The 16,133-nt window shown below is 43.3% G+C and overlaps 1 protein-coding gene across 2 annotated transcripts in view; it reads left to right on the top strand.

The window, feature by feature from the left end:
• Pur-alpha (Purine-rich binding protein-alpha) overlaps positions 1 to 16,133 on the top strand; it is a 233,584-nt gene that overhangs the window by 204,713 nt on the left and 12,738 nt on the right. For both annotated transcript variants that reach the window (XM_068376742.1, XM_068376743.1), the window contains exon 5: positions 7,992 to 8,219. In XM_068376742.1, coding sequence (XP_068232843.1) covers positions 7,992 to 8,219 — 228 coding nt within the window. The remainder of the gene's footprint in view (positions 1 to 7,991; positions 8,220 to 16,133) is intronic.

Below are 16,133 nucleotides of genomic sequence, written 5' to 3' on the forward strand. Positions count from 1 at the left end.
GGCTATTTTTCCCTATTGAAGCCCTTGGGCTTATAGCATCTTAGTTTTCCAACTAGGGTTATAGCTTAGCTTGTGATAATTATAATAATGGAGCCTTTGTGCTTATAGCATCCTGCTTTTCCAACTAGGGTTGTAAGTTAGTTAGTAATAATGATAATACTACTGTAATAATACTATGGTTTCAAAGTTCACGAGGAACATTGGCCAGAGAGAAGTCTTACAGCGTCTCAGAATTCTTTGGTACTGTTCATCAGAGCTCCAAGCTCATCCCAGCATGGGAAGTGGAGGACATAGTAGAACGATGGAGAAGTACCAGCCAAAACTGACTTTTCCATCGGGCAGTCACATTTAAGACCATGGCGAGCCCAAGGACAACTTCCTGGACTCCAACTCCCCTGAAATCAGCCTCCCTCCCTTCGGCTTGATCAGGCAAGTGTTGAACAGAGTGAGAGCAACGACCAACCTGTCGATGACATTGGTAGCGCCCTGGTGGCCGGAGAGAGAATGGTTCGCAGACCTAAAAGAATTAGCTCTTCTTCCTCCTTGGCCGCTTCCGGACAGACCAGACCTCCTGCGTCAACCTCACTTTCACAGGTGGCACGAAAACCCTCGATCCCTCCGCCTTCACGCGTGGAGGTTATCGAGAAGGTACTGAAGAAAGAAGGATACTCATCGAGAACCGCGGCAAGGATGTCGGGTTACCTACGGCGTTTCTTGGCAGTAGTTTACCAAGTAAAGTGGGCAGTCTTCGTGAAGTGGTGTGCGTCCAAGAACATCAGGACCTTAGGGGCGTCGATCCAGGACATTGCAGACTTTCTGGTGTACCTGAGAAACGACGTGGGCTCGTCTATTCCGGCCATCAAGGGAGTACGAGCAGCCCTAGGTCAAGTCTTCCTCCTTAGGGGCATTGACTTGGGAGCCTCAAGGCACATCTCTATGCTCATCCGCAGCTTTGAACAATCATATCCCCCCCGGGAAGTAAGGGTTGCGCAGTGGGACCTAGCCAGAGTTCTCAAGGTCCTGTCAGAGCCACCCTTCGAACCTCTCAGGGACGTACTAGACAGAGAACTCACCCTTAAAACTGCATTCCTTTTAGCCCTGGCCTCGGCGAAAAGAGTTAGCGAGTTACACGGCCTCTCTTACGAGGTCTCACACTCCAAAGGGTGGAGAGAAGTTACCTTTAGGTTCGTCCCTAGCTTTGTGGCGAAGACACAGAACCCAGCATGTTGGGATCCTCGGTTTGATGGTTTTTCAGTGCCAGCCATCCCTCACTCCGACAACCCGAAGGATCTACTCTTATGTCCTGTGAGAACAGTAAGAAAATACCGGGAGAGGACCGCAAAATTCCGCCTGCAGATCAGAAATTTATTCGTCTCAACAGGCCGGGTGAAGAAACCGGTCGCGAAGAACTCTATCTCTTTCTGGCTACGACGGGTGATAAAGAGAGCCTACGAGGCTTCTGGGACTCCTCTCCCAGGTAAACCAAGGCCACATGATATTAGAGGTCTGAGCACCTCCCTGGCCTTCGAGAAAAACATGGCTGTGGGAAAGATCCTGAAGGCAGGGACCTGGTCTAGACAGTCCACCTTCACGGAACACTATCTCAAAGATTGCTCGAGAAAATCCTTGGACAGGTTTTCCATTGGCCCAGTCATTTCGGCCCTTCAAGAGATCTAAGGTCATGGCCCCAGGGTAACCGGGGGGGTTAATGCCAAAAGACACTAGTTCCTTCCTTAACCTTACCCCCGCTTTACTGCCCAGGAGGATGTCGAAAAGACCTTAGTCACTTGAAGAAACGTCCTCCAAGAGAACATGTATCGGAGTTGGTTTTGAAAAGGTAAGCCATTAAACACTAAGTGAGTTTTTTGGATAGTTTCCCCTACTTTTCGTGCAGTTTTCTAGTGGTCGTAGAACCAAAACCTTCTTAGAGGTTCCCTCTCTCGCGTGCCTCCCCGTCGGCTTATGGCCCCTGCAGGACACTCCCACCTCCTAAAGTTTAAGTCTCCTAAGAAGGTAGTTCTAGGTAAGTAACCGTGTTGGAACAAATCACAAATTTCTAAGTAATTTGTATTTTTCCTAACATACTTACCTAGAACTACCTTCGGGTTATGGCCCACCCATCCTTCCCCGAGAACCTGCAGGGTCGAGTAGTACCTGTTCCAACGAAACTTACTGAGGAGTTGCCGACCTGAGCTAGCACGCTTCCCAACCCCGGGTCGCCTCAGGGCACATATCACTCCGCCTGAGGTTGACCCCTTAGAAAACGGAAAGAGGGTAAACTACACAAAAAGCTGGTCGGTTAGGTAGAGTTACCAGTAACTCCTAAGAAGGTAGTTCTAGGTAAGTATGTTAGGAAAAATACAAATTACTTGAAAATTTGTGATGTTAACCCAAAATCTAAAGATAACCCTGTTGTCTCCCAAGTGAGTGCTTATCAAAAGGTACCCAGCCCTGCTGATGCTCCTAGTTGGAATACCAAGAGAACTACCCCCGTGGCCTAACCTATTATGCCAACTCCATATGCACAGGTACCTCAACACGTTGACTTCCTGTTTCCTCTCAATTGGAGGATATCCAGCATCTCTCCAAAGCAAAAGGCTATTTGCCAGACATGTCCTAGATGTTTGTATATCTCTGTAAGTCCTCTGCCAATGTCTACCAAGTAAAATGGGTTTTCTTTTGCGGTTGATGTCATAGAAGGGGTTATTTTCCATCAGTGCCTCTTTGAAGCTGAATGCAGATTTTCTTGTCTACTTTTCTTATGAGAAGCTCCTCTCAGTCTCGCGGATAAAAGGGGTATCGTTCAGCATTAACCAAGTGTTCAGGCGTAAGGGCATGGATCTTCCCTCCTCTTGTGAACTTTCAATACTGATGAGGAGCTTCGAACAGTCTTGTCCTCTTGAGGGAATTATAAACTACTGTCATGGGATGTTAATTGTATTCTCTGGTCACTCAGACAAGCCCTCGTACTCACCATTAAGACATGCTTTAGGTCGAGATCTAACACTCGAGACAGTTTTCTTCTTTGCTTTTGCATCAGCTAAGCATGTCAGTGATCTCTACAGCATATTGTATGTCACAATTCATACTGAGAGAGGGAAAATAATTTTTTTGGATTTATTCCAGAGTTCGTGGTAAAGATGCAGAACCCCACTACTCATGGAATAGGTTTGAATCTTTCCTCATTTCTTCCCTTGATATGTTAACACTATCACGGAGAATTGTGAATAACAAAATCACATCTTTATTACTGTTGCTTAACAGTAGACACAAACACTTGCAATTACCGACGCTCGGGTAAAGCATATTGTACACAAGGCAACGAAGTTGAAGATGGTGGTATTGTCTCTATTATTAGTATTGCTTTTCGGTGATAACGTGTTTTCTATTGTCAGACGAATTTTAGCTTTGGAGGTGCTGTCGCACATTTAATAGAGCATGAACACCTGGGTCTCCATTATGTACACTGAATTACATGCTTCACCCAATTCTTCACCCAAGGGGTTACTGCACTGTAATTGTTCAGTGGCCACTTTCCTCTTGCTAAGGATAGAAGAGAGATTGTAGCTATGGTAAGCAGCTCCTCTAGGAGAAGGATACTCCAAAATCAAACCATTGTTCTCTAGTCTTGGGTAGTGCCATAGCCTCTGAAAATTGTTGTGGTTCGTAAATATCTCCTAAATGAATCTTTGGATCAGCATGGTTTTTCAGCACACTACATTTAACATACCAATCTAATTCATGGCCAACATACCATATTGCCATTTGTGTTATGTTACGAGTTTGCTGATGAATAACAACACGACAGGTGCCTAGTCCTCTTGACTTGTTGGAATGAATCCAATCACCCCTACTTCAAACTCCCCTTTCTCGCCCTCCCCTTCTCCCCCTAGCTTCTTGCCTCTTATCGCTTTTGTGTCCCTCCCTCATAGTCCCTGTACAGTACAATTGTATTGAGGCACGATATATTTTATGTTGCTAAGTACTGTGCAACAGGATGTTTACATGCATGTATTAGAAGGCCCATGTTGGCAGTCCTTATGGCCGACCTAATGAAAACGAACTATTTGTATTACAGTGTGTTCACCATAAAATGTCAACTTGGTCCATTTAATATATATTCAGTTCTCTTTCATTTCCATATTTACAAAATTATAAAGTGCATATATTTCTCTCCAGTTATCAATATGTTTGTAATGCGCAGTAATCATTAATATATACATACGTATATCATGCTCTATTGTAAATACTGTACTGTACTGTACTATTATTGTACATACTTTCCATTACTTATATGAAGTGGGAGCAACATGAAAAAAATTGATAATACATGAATAAAATAAAAACATGAAAGATATTATTGGGATGGCCAAAACCAACATTCACTTCATCGTTCTTGTCGTTTTAGACACATCTGTTATAATCCTGCTAAGTGACCATTAACAACGGTATTAGCCATTGCTTTTATGGTCGATTGAGCCACTCTTGTTTTCATGGGCACACACAACAGTAACTGTTGAATATTACTAATGTATGATATGTATATACTCGTACATATTGTCATATTCAAATAATATGTATGTACTGTAATTAGGATAAGCAATACTGCACATGGAAATTCAAAGATGTGACAGTGTTGGTGTGAAGAGGGAAACTGGGAGGGGGAGAATGCAATATTGTGGTAAGTAATGAGTGGTCCGGGGGTTGTTCAGGTTGTTTGTGAAGGAGATAGATTAGTATCCCACACTCGTCCGATTCTGTATAATACCGTACTGTATATATGTTGACTGGATTAGGCTTAATATCCTTCAGTAAACATATATTACATTAGCTACATTGTATGGTGGCCATAAGTTAGGTCGGGATGTTACAGGTAGTGTGTTGGAATATCATGCTAATCTAGCAATTTGTATAGGAGATATTCGCATTAAACTGCTTTTGTCCGCCTCTGAAATGAATAGTAAACATGTTTACACTAAAAAAATATGATCTAAACTTTTTGTGAAGTCTTTGCTTATGAACCGTATAAAAAAAGAAAGGCAAAATTTTTAGAATTGACTTTGTGTAATTTGCCAGAAGATGAGTAAATTGTTAAAGTTATTGATATATTTATCATCATCAATAACATGTCTTCATTCTTATATCCCTTTGTAGGGTTAGATGAAATTGGTTCCATCCACTCTTCCTTCTTGTGCCCTTTTGCTGAATTTCCATTGTGTCAAGATCTTCATGTATGATCTTCTTTCCATGATTTCCTTTACCTTACTAATATGTCATCATCCTAATACCTCCTTATATACAGTACATGTTTTTATTGATGATTTTACCTCATCCCTTCTCATTCCAAGTTTAAACAATATAATTCTATGAGATATCAGTTAACACACTATTCCACACGAATTGATGGGTCTTGTATTTAGGCATTCGTCACTTGCATAGTCTTCAAATTTTTTTTGAGTTTCTTTTTCTGTGTTCCAATTTAATTTCTAGCTTTAATAACTTTTTGTTCTCAATGTTCCATTTATATAACATATTCTCAGTCAAGTCCTAGTTAAATGAATATTTGAAACTAGGTTTCTATAAAATACTACAGTATGTACATATCCAGGAGGCAGATATAATTGCTGTTGCAGGTGTTGAGGGGATGATGAGAGTGAGAGAGAGATTACAAGAGAGGAAGTGAGGAGAGCACTAGATGAAACGAGAGTAGGAAAAGTATCTGGTATGGATGGTGTGAGAGCTGAGATGTTGAAGGAAGGGAAGGTGGTGTAACTGTACTGTACTTGAATGGTGAGATTGTTTAATATGTGTGTTTTGTTGTCAATGGTACCAGTAGATTGGGTTTGTGCGTGTATTGTACCACTATATAAGGGTAAGGGAAGTGTGCATGAGTGTTGTAATTCCAGGGGTATTAGTTTGTTGAGTGTAGTTGGAAAAGTGTATGGTAGAGTATTGATTAATAAGATTAAGGATAAAACAGAGAATGCAATCTTAGAAGTACAGGGTGGTTTTAGAAGAGGTAGGGGTTGTATGAATAAGATTTTTACAGTTAGTCAGATATGCGAGAAATATTTAGCAAAAGGTAAGGAGGTGTATGTTGCATTTATGGATCTGGAGAAAGTGTATGATAGAGTTGATAGGGAAGCAATATGGAATGTGATGAGGTTATATGGAGTTGGTGGAAGGTTGTTGCAAGCAGTGAAAAATTTCTACAAAGGTAGTGAAGCATGTGTTAGGATAGGAAATGAAGTGAGCGATTGGTTTCCGGTTAGAGTGGGGCTGAGACAGGGATGTGTGATGTCGCCATGGTTGTTTAGCTTGTATGTTGATGGAGTGGTGAGCGAAGTGAATGCTCGAGTGCTTGGACGAGGATTTAAACTGGGAGTTGTTGTTGTTTGCGGATGATACTGTACTGGTTGCAGACGCGGAAGAGAAGCTTGGCCAATTAGTGACAGAATTTGAAAGGGTGTGTGAGAGAAGGAAGTTGAGAGTTAATGTGGGTAAGAGTAAGGTTATGAGATGTACGAGAAGGGAAGGTGGTGTGAGGTTGAATGCCATGTTGAATGGAGAGTTACTTGAGGAGGTGGATCAGTTTAAGTACTTGGGGTCTGTTGTTGCAGCGAATGGTGGAGTGGAAGCAGATGTACATCAGAGAGTGAATGAAGGATGCAAAGTGTTGGGATCAGTTAAGGAAGTAGTAAAAAATAGAGGGTTGTGCATTAATATAAAGGGAGTTCTGTATGAGAAAGTGATTGTACCAACTGTAATGTATGGATCGGAGTTGTTGGGAATGAAAGTGACGGAGAGACAGAAATTGAATGTTTGAGATGAAGTGTCTAAGGAGTATGGCTGGTGTATCTCGAGTAGATAGGGTTAGGAACGAAGTAGTGAGGGTGAGAACAGGTGTAAGAAATGAGTTAGCAGCTAGAGTGGATATGAATTTGTTGAAGTGGTTTGCCCATGTTGAGAGAATGGAAAATGGCTGTCTGCTAAAGAAGGTGATGAATGCAAGAGTTGATGGGAGAAGTACAAGAGGAAGGCCAAGGTTTGGGTGGATGGATGGAGTGAAGGAAGCTCTGGGTGATAGGAGGATAGATGTGAGAGAGGCAAGAGAGCGTGCTAGAAATATGAATGAATGGTGAGCGATTGTGACGCAGTTCCGGTAGGCCCTGCTGCTTCCTCTGGTGCCTTAGATGACCGCGGAGATAGCAGCAGTAGGGGATTCAGCGTTATGAAGCTTCATCTGTGGTGGATAACGGGGGAGGGTGGGCTGTGGCACTCTAGCAGTACCAGCCGAACTCAGTTGAGTCCCTTGTCAGGCTGGGAGGAACGTAGAGAGGAGAGGTCCCCTTTTTGTTTCATTTGTTTGATGTTGGCTACCCCCCAAAATTGGGGGAAGTGCCTTGGTATGTGTGTATGTATGTACATAATTATAATATTCAATAAGTTGGAAATTTACCCTAAGCCTTTTAAGTCATAGTGCCTTAAGTTTAGGTACATAAAGACAACTCACGAAATAACATCCCTTTGGTTTGGGTTATAAGTCTGTTAATATCCAAATTTTTACTAGCTTTATTTTTTTATTTTCTTATATAAATGAAAGAATATGTGTATTTTCAATAAACATGTATAAAGTTTAAATCCTTGTATCATTTTTGATATGAATTTGTTAAGTAAGGTTTATATATGCAGACTAGAAATGGTTCTATTCTTTGAAAAGAAAACGTAGTAATTTAACAGGAAATAAGAATATGGATTTAGAGGGGTTCTGGTATTTACAGTGTTACATAATTGCTGAAATAGTGACAGAGGGAAACCACTGTTTAATTAAAATATAATAATAACAACCTGTAATTTCCCTTCTTTACAATCTTGTCTATCTTGTTCAGTGGTAGAAAAAAATGCAAGAAATATTTGCTGCACATTTAGAAGATTGATTAATTGCTCAAGTATAGAATTTTATAATTATCTTTCACTTTTGGTGTTTTCAGGTATCACAAACAATAGCGAGGGGTGGCCCTCGATGTCAAATAGCTATACCAGCTCAGGGTATGATAGAATTTAGAGATGCTCTACAAGAACTGTTAGAGGAATTTGGTACAGATGACGGAGGTTACAAAGGAGAACTACCTGAAGGACGACACATGCGAGTAGAGAACAAGAATTTCTATTTTGACATAGGCCAAAATAATCGAGGAATATATATGCGTATATCTGAGGTAAGCTTTCGTACTAGTGGATATATATAGTGTGCTTGTGTGTGAGTGTGTGTATATATATATATATATATATATATATATATATATATATATATATATATATATATATATATATATATATATATATATATATATATATATATATATATATATATATATATATATAGTAGGTTGGCCAGGGCACCAGCCACCCGTTGAGATACTACCGCTAGAGAGTTATGGGGTCTTTTGACTGGCCAGACAGTACTACATTGGATCCTCCTCTCTGGTTACGGTTCATTTTCCCTTTGCCTACATACACACTGAATAGTCTGGCATATTCTTTACATATTCTCCTCTATCCTCATACACCTGACAACACAGATTACCAAACAATTCTTCATCACCCAAGGGGTTACTGCACTGTAATTGTTCAGTGCCACTTTCCTCTTGGTAAGGGTAGAAGAGACTCTTTAGCTATGGTAAGCAGCTCTTCTAGGAGAAGGACACTCCAAAATCAAACCACTGTTCTCTAGTCTTGGGTAGTGCCATAGCCTCTGTACCATGGCCTTTCACTGTCTTGGGTTAGAGTTCTCTTGCTTGAGGGTACACTCGAGCACACACTCCTATCTTATTTCTCTTCCTCTTGTTTTGTTAAAGTTTTTATAGTTTATATAGGAGATATTTATTGTTGTTACTCTTCTTAGAATATTTTATTTTCCTTTTTTCCTTTCCGCACTGAGCTATTTTCCCTGTTGGAGCCCCTGGGCTTATAGCATACTGCTTTTCCAACTAGGGTTGTAGCTTGGTAAGTAATAATAATAATAATAATATATATATATATATATATATATATATATATATAATGGTAGATTGTTACTTGCAAAGTTTAAATCAAAGCAATGAAATATGAGTATTATAGTTTGCTATGCATCAACAAATTATTCCCCTGAAGAAAGGAAAGATGAATACTATAAAGAACTGCAGAGTGTAATAGATGATATCCCTGAGAGATAATATTTGTGATTGGTGACTTCAATGCTAAAGTTGGGAGGAGTGATCAAGGCATAGAGAATGTGATGTGTGGAGAGGGTCGTGGCAATATTGCAAATGAAAAGGGGCACATTTTGTAACTTTTTGTTCAACCAAAAATCTGGTTATTGGAGGTACTCTCTGCCAGCTCAAGGACATCCAAAAATATACATGGATTTCACCATATGTCAACTATAAAAACCAAATAGATCACATAGCCATGAATAAAGAGAAAAGGAGGGCTCTGAGAAATGTAAGAAGCTATAGAGGTGCAGATATTGGTAGTGATCACCAGCTCCTCATTGCCACACTGAAATTAAAACTGATGGAACCCAACAGAAATGTAGCTAGAATACCTAGTTGTTCCGTAACTGAAATACAAAACACGCTATTTAATATGGGTAATTACTTTTGGCGTAGCTGAAATGATGAGCCATTAGAATTTTAACGAGGGTTTACTACCCCACCGCTAGTTAGCGGGGGTAGGGAGGGTAGCTTGCTAACACGTACACCTCGCTCATGCTTTTCTATTATTTCTTGCTTTAATTCTAATGAAAGCATAGACTTCCTCTTTTTCTCACCACTACTACTACTTCCTGAACCGAAACTAAGCCTTTTAGGACCCATGATTACGGAACACAGAAAACAACACGTGAAAAGGGAAGATAAAAAACTGTTAAAACTGAGTGAATAGAGGAGAACCACACGATGCGCACGAGATCAGAGGACTGATCAAGCTGACGCTCGATTGGCGTCCCTCCGATGTGCTGCCGTCTAGCGGCGTCAACAACAAACGACGCTGGACGCTTTCGAGAAAATTCCACGGGTAAGCGTATTGTTTACTTCGTATGTTGGAGCAACACTTCGGATGTCGAGACAGAAATTTGGTCGAATTTTACTTCGTATGTTGGAAAATTCGTATGTTAAGACAATCGTATGTAGAGGTTCTACTGTACTGGCCGGGACTTACCACCCTTCCTAAGGGTTGAGTCACCCATATTGAATGGCGCGGTTTGTATTTCAGTTACGGAACAATTCGTAGGTAATTTGTATTTTTCCTAACTATACAAACCTTAGCTATTTAATCAAACTTTCCCGCCAGCCCTATCCCCAGTGAAGTCGTACCTCCAAGCAAAGTGAGCTCTGCACAGGTGTGTGTAAGGGGGGCGGGGGTGTAAGCGGTAAGCAAGCTAACACCCCCCCCCCCCTTGCTTACTACCGGTGGGGTAGTAAACCCTCGTTAAAATTCTAATGGCTCGTCATTTCAGCTAACCCGAAAGTAATTACCCATATTAAATAGCTAAGGTTTGTATAGTTAGGAAAAATACAAATTACATACGAATTTGTCATGTTTGATACAACTAAGTTTATAGATGAAAAGCACAGAGAAACCTTTGCAATTGGATGTAGGAATTGATTTGCAGTCATAGAGACTTAATAGGAGACAAGGAATAGACAAATAATGAAGAATGGTGGAATATTAAGAACATTTTTGGGCTCAGGTCATGTCGTCCTGATGGAAGGTTCCTTTAGTAGCTTCCTATGGGTGTATTTGACTACATTGGATATTCCCAGAGAATTAAACTAAAGGTTTCCAGAATTCTAACTTCTGGCGCGAGTATCCTCAAGGTTGTCCTTTAGGATATCGCATAATAACGGGACGTATTCTTGACACGCCACATACCTATCTGCACCCCACATAGCGTTTACTCTTCGAGGGGGAACAACTGGCAAGATATAGGAGGAGCTGTTACAAAGTTCTCCTCCTCCGTTACTGTTATGGGCACTCGGATGACGTCATATTCATCGCCATCTTGCTGACGTCATCTCTGCCCGCCAACTCCATTCCTTTCGTAGTAGCGTCTTGACCAGGTGTTGTTTTCCCAGTTTCTCGCTATTTACGCAGCCATGTCGCAATCTTCAGCCTCTTCTGTCTCTGGAAAGTTGAGTATTCACTTCTTATATTGTATAAATAAGCTCTAGCCGTAGAGTAACGTTTTTCTCTCAAAATAAACTGTGTTTTGTGGCGGAGCTATCGCCTAACCGGAGGCGTCGCCGACTCTGTCGTTCGCATCGCAAGCTTTATTTAGTTAGCCAGAACGACTGTCCCGGTTCTTAACTAATTATCAGTATTAGTTATTTAGTCTTCAGTGCTAGGAATTAGTTATATTATGCCGTTAGTAGCGTAAGGCTAAACAAACATGATAACAAGGAAGCCTCCGAGTATCAGAGCACAACAAGCAACAAAACTGACATGGCTAAGAATACCCCAACACTAAATTTACGGTAAACACATTACAATCATCTTAACCTAATATGTAATAAACTAGGGCTAACGAACCACCAAGGAAGCGGCGTTGTGGTGCGAGTGGCGGGTAGGAGGGAGAAGAAAAGAGATGGATGAAAGGAAGAACAAGAGATCGCTGGGGAGAGATACGGCTCCCAGCTGCAACCGTTGGGTATTTAAGGGCCTGTAAGTTCTTTAGATAGTGGCGTTTGAAGACCATAGGAGATTTCCAACCCGTGTACTTTTTAAGGTCATCAAAATCCATATTTTGGAAATAATTGATGGAGGTAGCTACTGACCGGATATCATGAGCATGGGGAAATGATCCCGGATTGGCTTGTTTAATGAAGTATAGGATCTGTTGCCTAATACCCTGAATGGAAATGGTACCTCCTTGTTCTCTGATAAACAAGGGGCCAGACGATCGGGCAGCAGTCCTAGCTAAAAAGGCCCTGAGAGTAGTGACTGGACATAGAGAAGTATCTTGGAGAAGAGGAATAATCTTCCAAGGGGACCACCTATTTTGGGGGTCTTCATTTTTAGCTAGGAACGCCCTGTCTGGAGAAAGAAGTACTTCACCTGAAGGGAGGAAATCGATGTTTTCAGAGTTTCGTGAGAGAGCTGCTAGTTCTGAGATTCTAGCACCCGAGGCCAAAGCTGTTAGAAATAGTCTTCCTAAGAAGAGTGATATAGGAGCAGGATTCGTTGTCCGTGTCTGAGGCAAGTCTGAGGACATCATTCAGAGACCAAGAGACCTTTTGTGGGCGAACCGAAGGTCGAAGCCTAGCACATGCTTTTGGAATAGATGAGAAATAAGAATCCGCCAGGTTAATGTTAAACCCAACCAGGAAGACTTTCTTCAAAGCTGACTTAATGGTGGTTATAGTGCTAGCTGCTAGGCCTTTGTCAAATATGGACCTAAAGAAGGAGATGGCTAAATTAGGAGTCATAACAGTATGGTCTGAATTCTTTAAGAAATCTGCTAGTTTCTTAACTGCCGAATCATATTGGCGAATCGTAGAGTCCCTTTTGTCTGATTCTATAAAGAGGACATTATCCGGGTCGATGTTCGCATCTTTACGAGCCGCAAACTTCATGAAATCCACAAAGTTAGGGTTTTGGCTATCCTTGAGGAATCTGACACAGTCCGAGTTTGGACCACCTGGGTCAGTTTGGGGAATGGGATCCGGAAGGGACGGAGTTTCAACTCGAGGAGGAGAGGAAACCAACTGCTCTTTGGCCAGTGAGGTGTCACTAAAGCCACTGCCCCGTGGAAGGAGCGGAGTTTGTGTAAGACTTTCAGTAGAAGATTCACTGGTGGGAATAAGTAGATCTTCTGCCAATGGTTCCAATCCAGGGTTAATGCATCCATGGCATAAGCCTGAGGGTCCAGGTTCGGGGTCACATAACAGGGGAGTTTGGGATTGAGTTGGGTCGCGAATAGATCTACCTGGAGACCTGGAACCAGCCTGAGTATCTACCGGAAGGAGTGTATGTCTAGGGACCATTCTGATTCCAGTGGTTTTGTCCTGGATAATGAGTCTGCTATCACATTCTGGACTCCTGCTAGGTGAGTTGCTGACAGGAACCAGTTTTTGTCGGCTGCCAAGGCGAAGATAGTGACCAGGATCTGATTCAGGTTGGGTGACTTGGATCCCCCTCTGTTGAGACAGTGTACTACTGCTGTGCTGTCTGAGACCACTCTGATGTGGGTCGACCTCGGAGGATTCTCTTCAGGGTCAAGAACACTGCCATGGCTTCGAGAACATTGATATGGAACTGCTTCATGGCAGGTGACCAAGAGCCCTGAAACATCTGATGTTGGGAGTAACCCCCCCCCATCCACTCAGAGACGCGTCGGTATGAATTGTCACTTGTGGAGAGAGGAACTGTAGAGGAACCGATTTGGAGAGGTTCCTCCGTTCGGACCATGGTCGTAGTCTCATTTTTAAAACAGAGGGGATCTTCCAGATCTTGTCTCTCAAAGGTATTGTCGCTCTCTTTCTCCAAACTCGATTGATGTCTTTGAGTTTGGCTTTTAATAGGAGATCGGTCAGTGAGGCAAATTGGAGAAGGCCGAGGATGCGTTCTAGAGCTCTTCTGGACACCTGTTTGTGTTTGAGAAAGTTCCTGACCTTGGAAGCTATCTCCCTTACCTTCTTGGGAGGAAGGGAGAGCCTGTGCTTTGAAAGGTCCCACCGGATGCCTAACCATTCGAAGTGGCTTGATGGTTGTAGGCGAGACTTTCGGAGATTGACTTGGAATCCCAGTTTGGTGAGAAAGTGAATTATTTTCGACGTAGCTCTGTTGCATTCCTGGGTCGACTGGGCCCAAATGAGCCAATCGTCCAGATAGGCGATGATCTGTATCCCTTGGTTTCTGAGTTGTTCGAGCACCGTCTCTCCCAGTTTCGTGAATATCCTGGGGGCAATGCTGAGACCGAAGGGCATGACTTTGAATGCAAAGGCTTTCTTGCCGAGACGAAGCCTAGGTAAGGAGAGAAGTTTCGAGCTACTGGGACATGATAATAGGCGTCGGTAAGATCGATAGAGGTGGTGGTGGCCCCACGGGGAAGTAAGGTCTGTACCTGAGAGATAGTCAGCATACGGAACTTGTCGCAGAGGATGTAAGAGTTTAGTTTCGACAAGTCCAGAACTACCCTCAATGCCGACGAGTCTTTCTTCGGGACTGTAAACAGGCGGCCTTGGAATTTCAGGGATCGAACCCGTTTGATCGCTTTCTTCTTGAGTAACTCTGGAGTGTACTCTTCCATGATGGGAGTGGGTCTCTGGAAGAAGGTCACTGGTGGAGGAGGAGATCCCTGTGACCATTTCCAACCCAAGCCCTTGGATATTATGCTGTGAGCCCATGGACTGAAGGTCCAATGGTCTCGGAAGTGATAAAGTCTCCCTCCTACCAGCAACACATCATTGGGAGGGAGTGAACCTAGGTCCCCTCCCTCCACGAGCACCCCTTGCTTTAGGTCCGCCTTGCTGACGGAACTGTCCTCTACCTCTGAAGCTTCCTCTCTGGTGTCCACGAAAGGAACCGGAGGATTCGTAGGTAGGGTTGTATGCAGGAGAGGACATCGAAGTGGGGTTGGGCTGTGTACCAGGGGGAGCAGTGAGGTAGACTACTTGCTGAGGGGGAGCCGGTTGTTGAGAAGTCGAAGCAGAGGAAGACTGTGTCGACGAGTTACCCCGGACCGTCTTGTAAGCAATAAATCTCTGCTTCTTCTTGAAGAACGTCTGTTTCTTGGATTCGATCCTTCTTTTGGTCGAGAGACCCCACCTTACTTGCAAATTTTGGTTTGCCCTCGCTGCGTCCTGAAGAACCTTATCAACTTCGTTCTGAGGGAAGAGGTTCTTACCCCAGCAGGAGGACGCTATCAGCCTGTTCGGTTCATGTCTGATGGAGGCCTCAGACAGAACGAACTTCCTGCAACTAACTCGAGCCGACCAGAAGTCATGGAGGTCTCTTTGGTAGGACAGCAGCAGGTTCTTTGTGAAGACTCTGAACAATGTTTCCGCTGGGTAAACCGATGCTAGGGACTCTATGGAGTGGAGGGACCTAGCTAGTCTATTACGGGTCTCGAACTCAGTTTTGAGAAGACTCTTTAGTAATCTGGGGAGCTTCTCAGAGAAAAGAGTAGAGGCACAGTCCAGGTCTACCTTCCCCACTGTGAAGGTAGAAGACGCGTCGTCCCAGGTTGCAGAGGTACTCGGAATAAGCAATGAGGTGGGGTCCGTCTCCTTGAGAGCCGGCATGGAAGAGCCTTCCTTGATGGCCTGTATTGTCAGCTCTGTGATTTTGGCTATGAGCGGCAAAGAGATGGACGCCGCCGTCGTAAAAATAGTGAAGGCACCTTTGTGTGGGGTGAGCTTGGAGTTATTACACCCCCACTCTGATAGAGTTCTGGCCCAGATAGCCTGGGCCTGCTCTTTTGGAAATATCACTGTTTCCTTCGGTACCTTGTCCATTCGGACCAATGCATGCTCCTTTAAACGTACGAAGCCATTGAATGGGAATTCTAGCCCCGGGGGGTAGAACTCCAGGTCCTCTAGAGGGTGGGTGCCTATGCCCTCTAGAGTTAGGGAACCATCTAAGAATGGGGCATGCAAGGCAAACCTCCAAGGATTGTTTTTATCGAAGGGAGGTAGCTTCGATGCGTCTGGGGCTGAAGGAGGAGGAATCTGAGTTCCGGAGCGGATCAGAGTAGCCACCATATCCTTAAGCTCTGTCATAGCCCCAGACTGATGTTGAATTTGTTCCCTGACGATATCCCTGACCAGTTCGACGGGGAAGAAGGGTACCTGAAAGCCACCTGTTGGTGGTGTCTTGGATTTGGTAGACTTGGACTTCTTAGGAGTCGCGGTTTTACGGGGAGCAATATGAACATCAGGAGCCGTCAAGGGTCCGGGGACCGGTGACGTTGATATTGGCAAAGCTGAAGACTTATAAGTACGTAGTGGCTTCACCTTGGGTCGTACGGGGACAGAGGGATCCCGAGGAGAAGCCTTAGGCTTATCAAAGCCGAGAAAGGAAGAGGTAGAAGAAGGAGTAGGAGAGAAAAGGGTTTCCACCAACTCGGCACCACTTACCTGCTCGTCCATGGG

Source organism: Palaemon carinicauda, chromosome 7 (assembly GCF_036898095.1).
Source record: "Palaemon carinicauda isolate YSFRI2023 chromosome 7, ASM3689809v2, whole genome shotgun sequence".
Classification (NCBI taxonomy): Eukaryota; Metazoa; Arthropoda; class Malacostraca; order Decapoda; family Palaemonidae; genus Palaemon; species Palaemon carinicauda.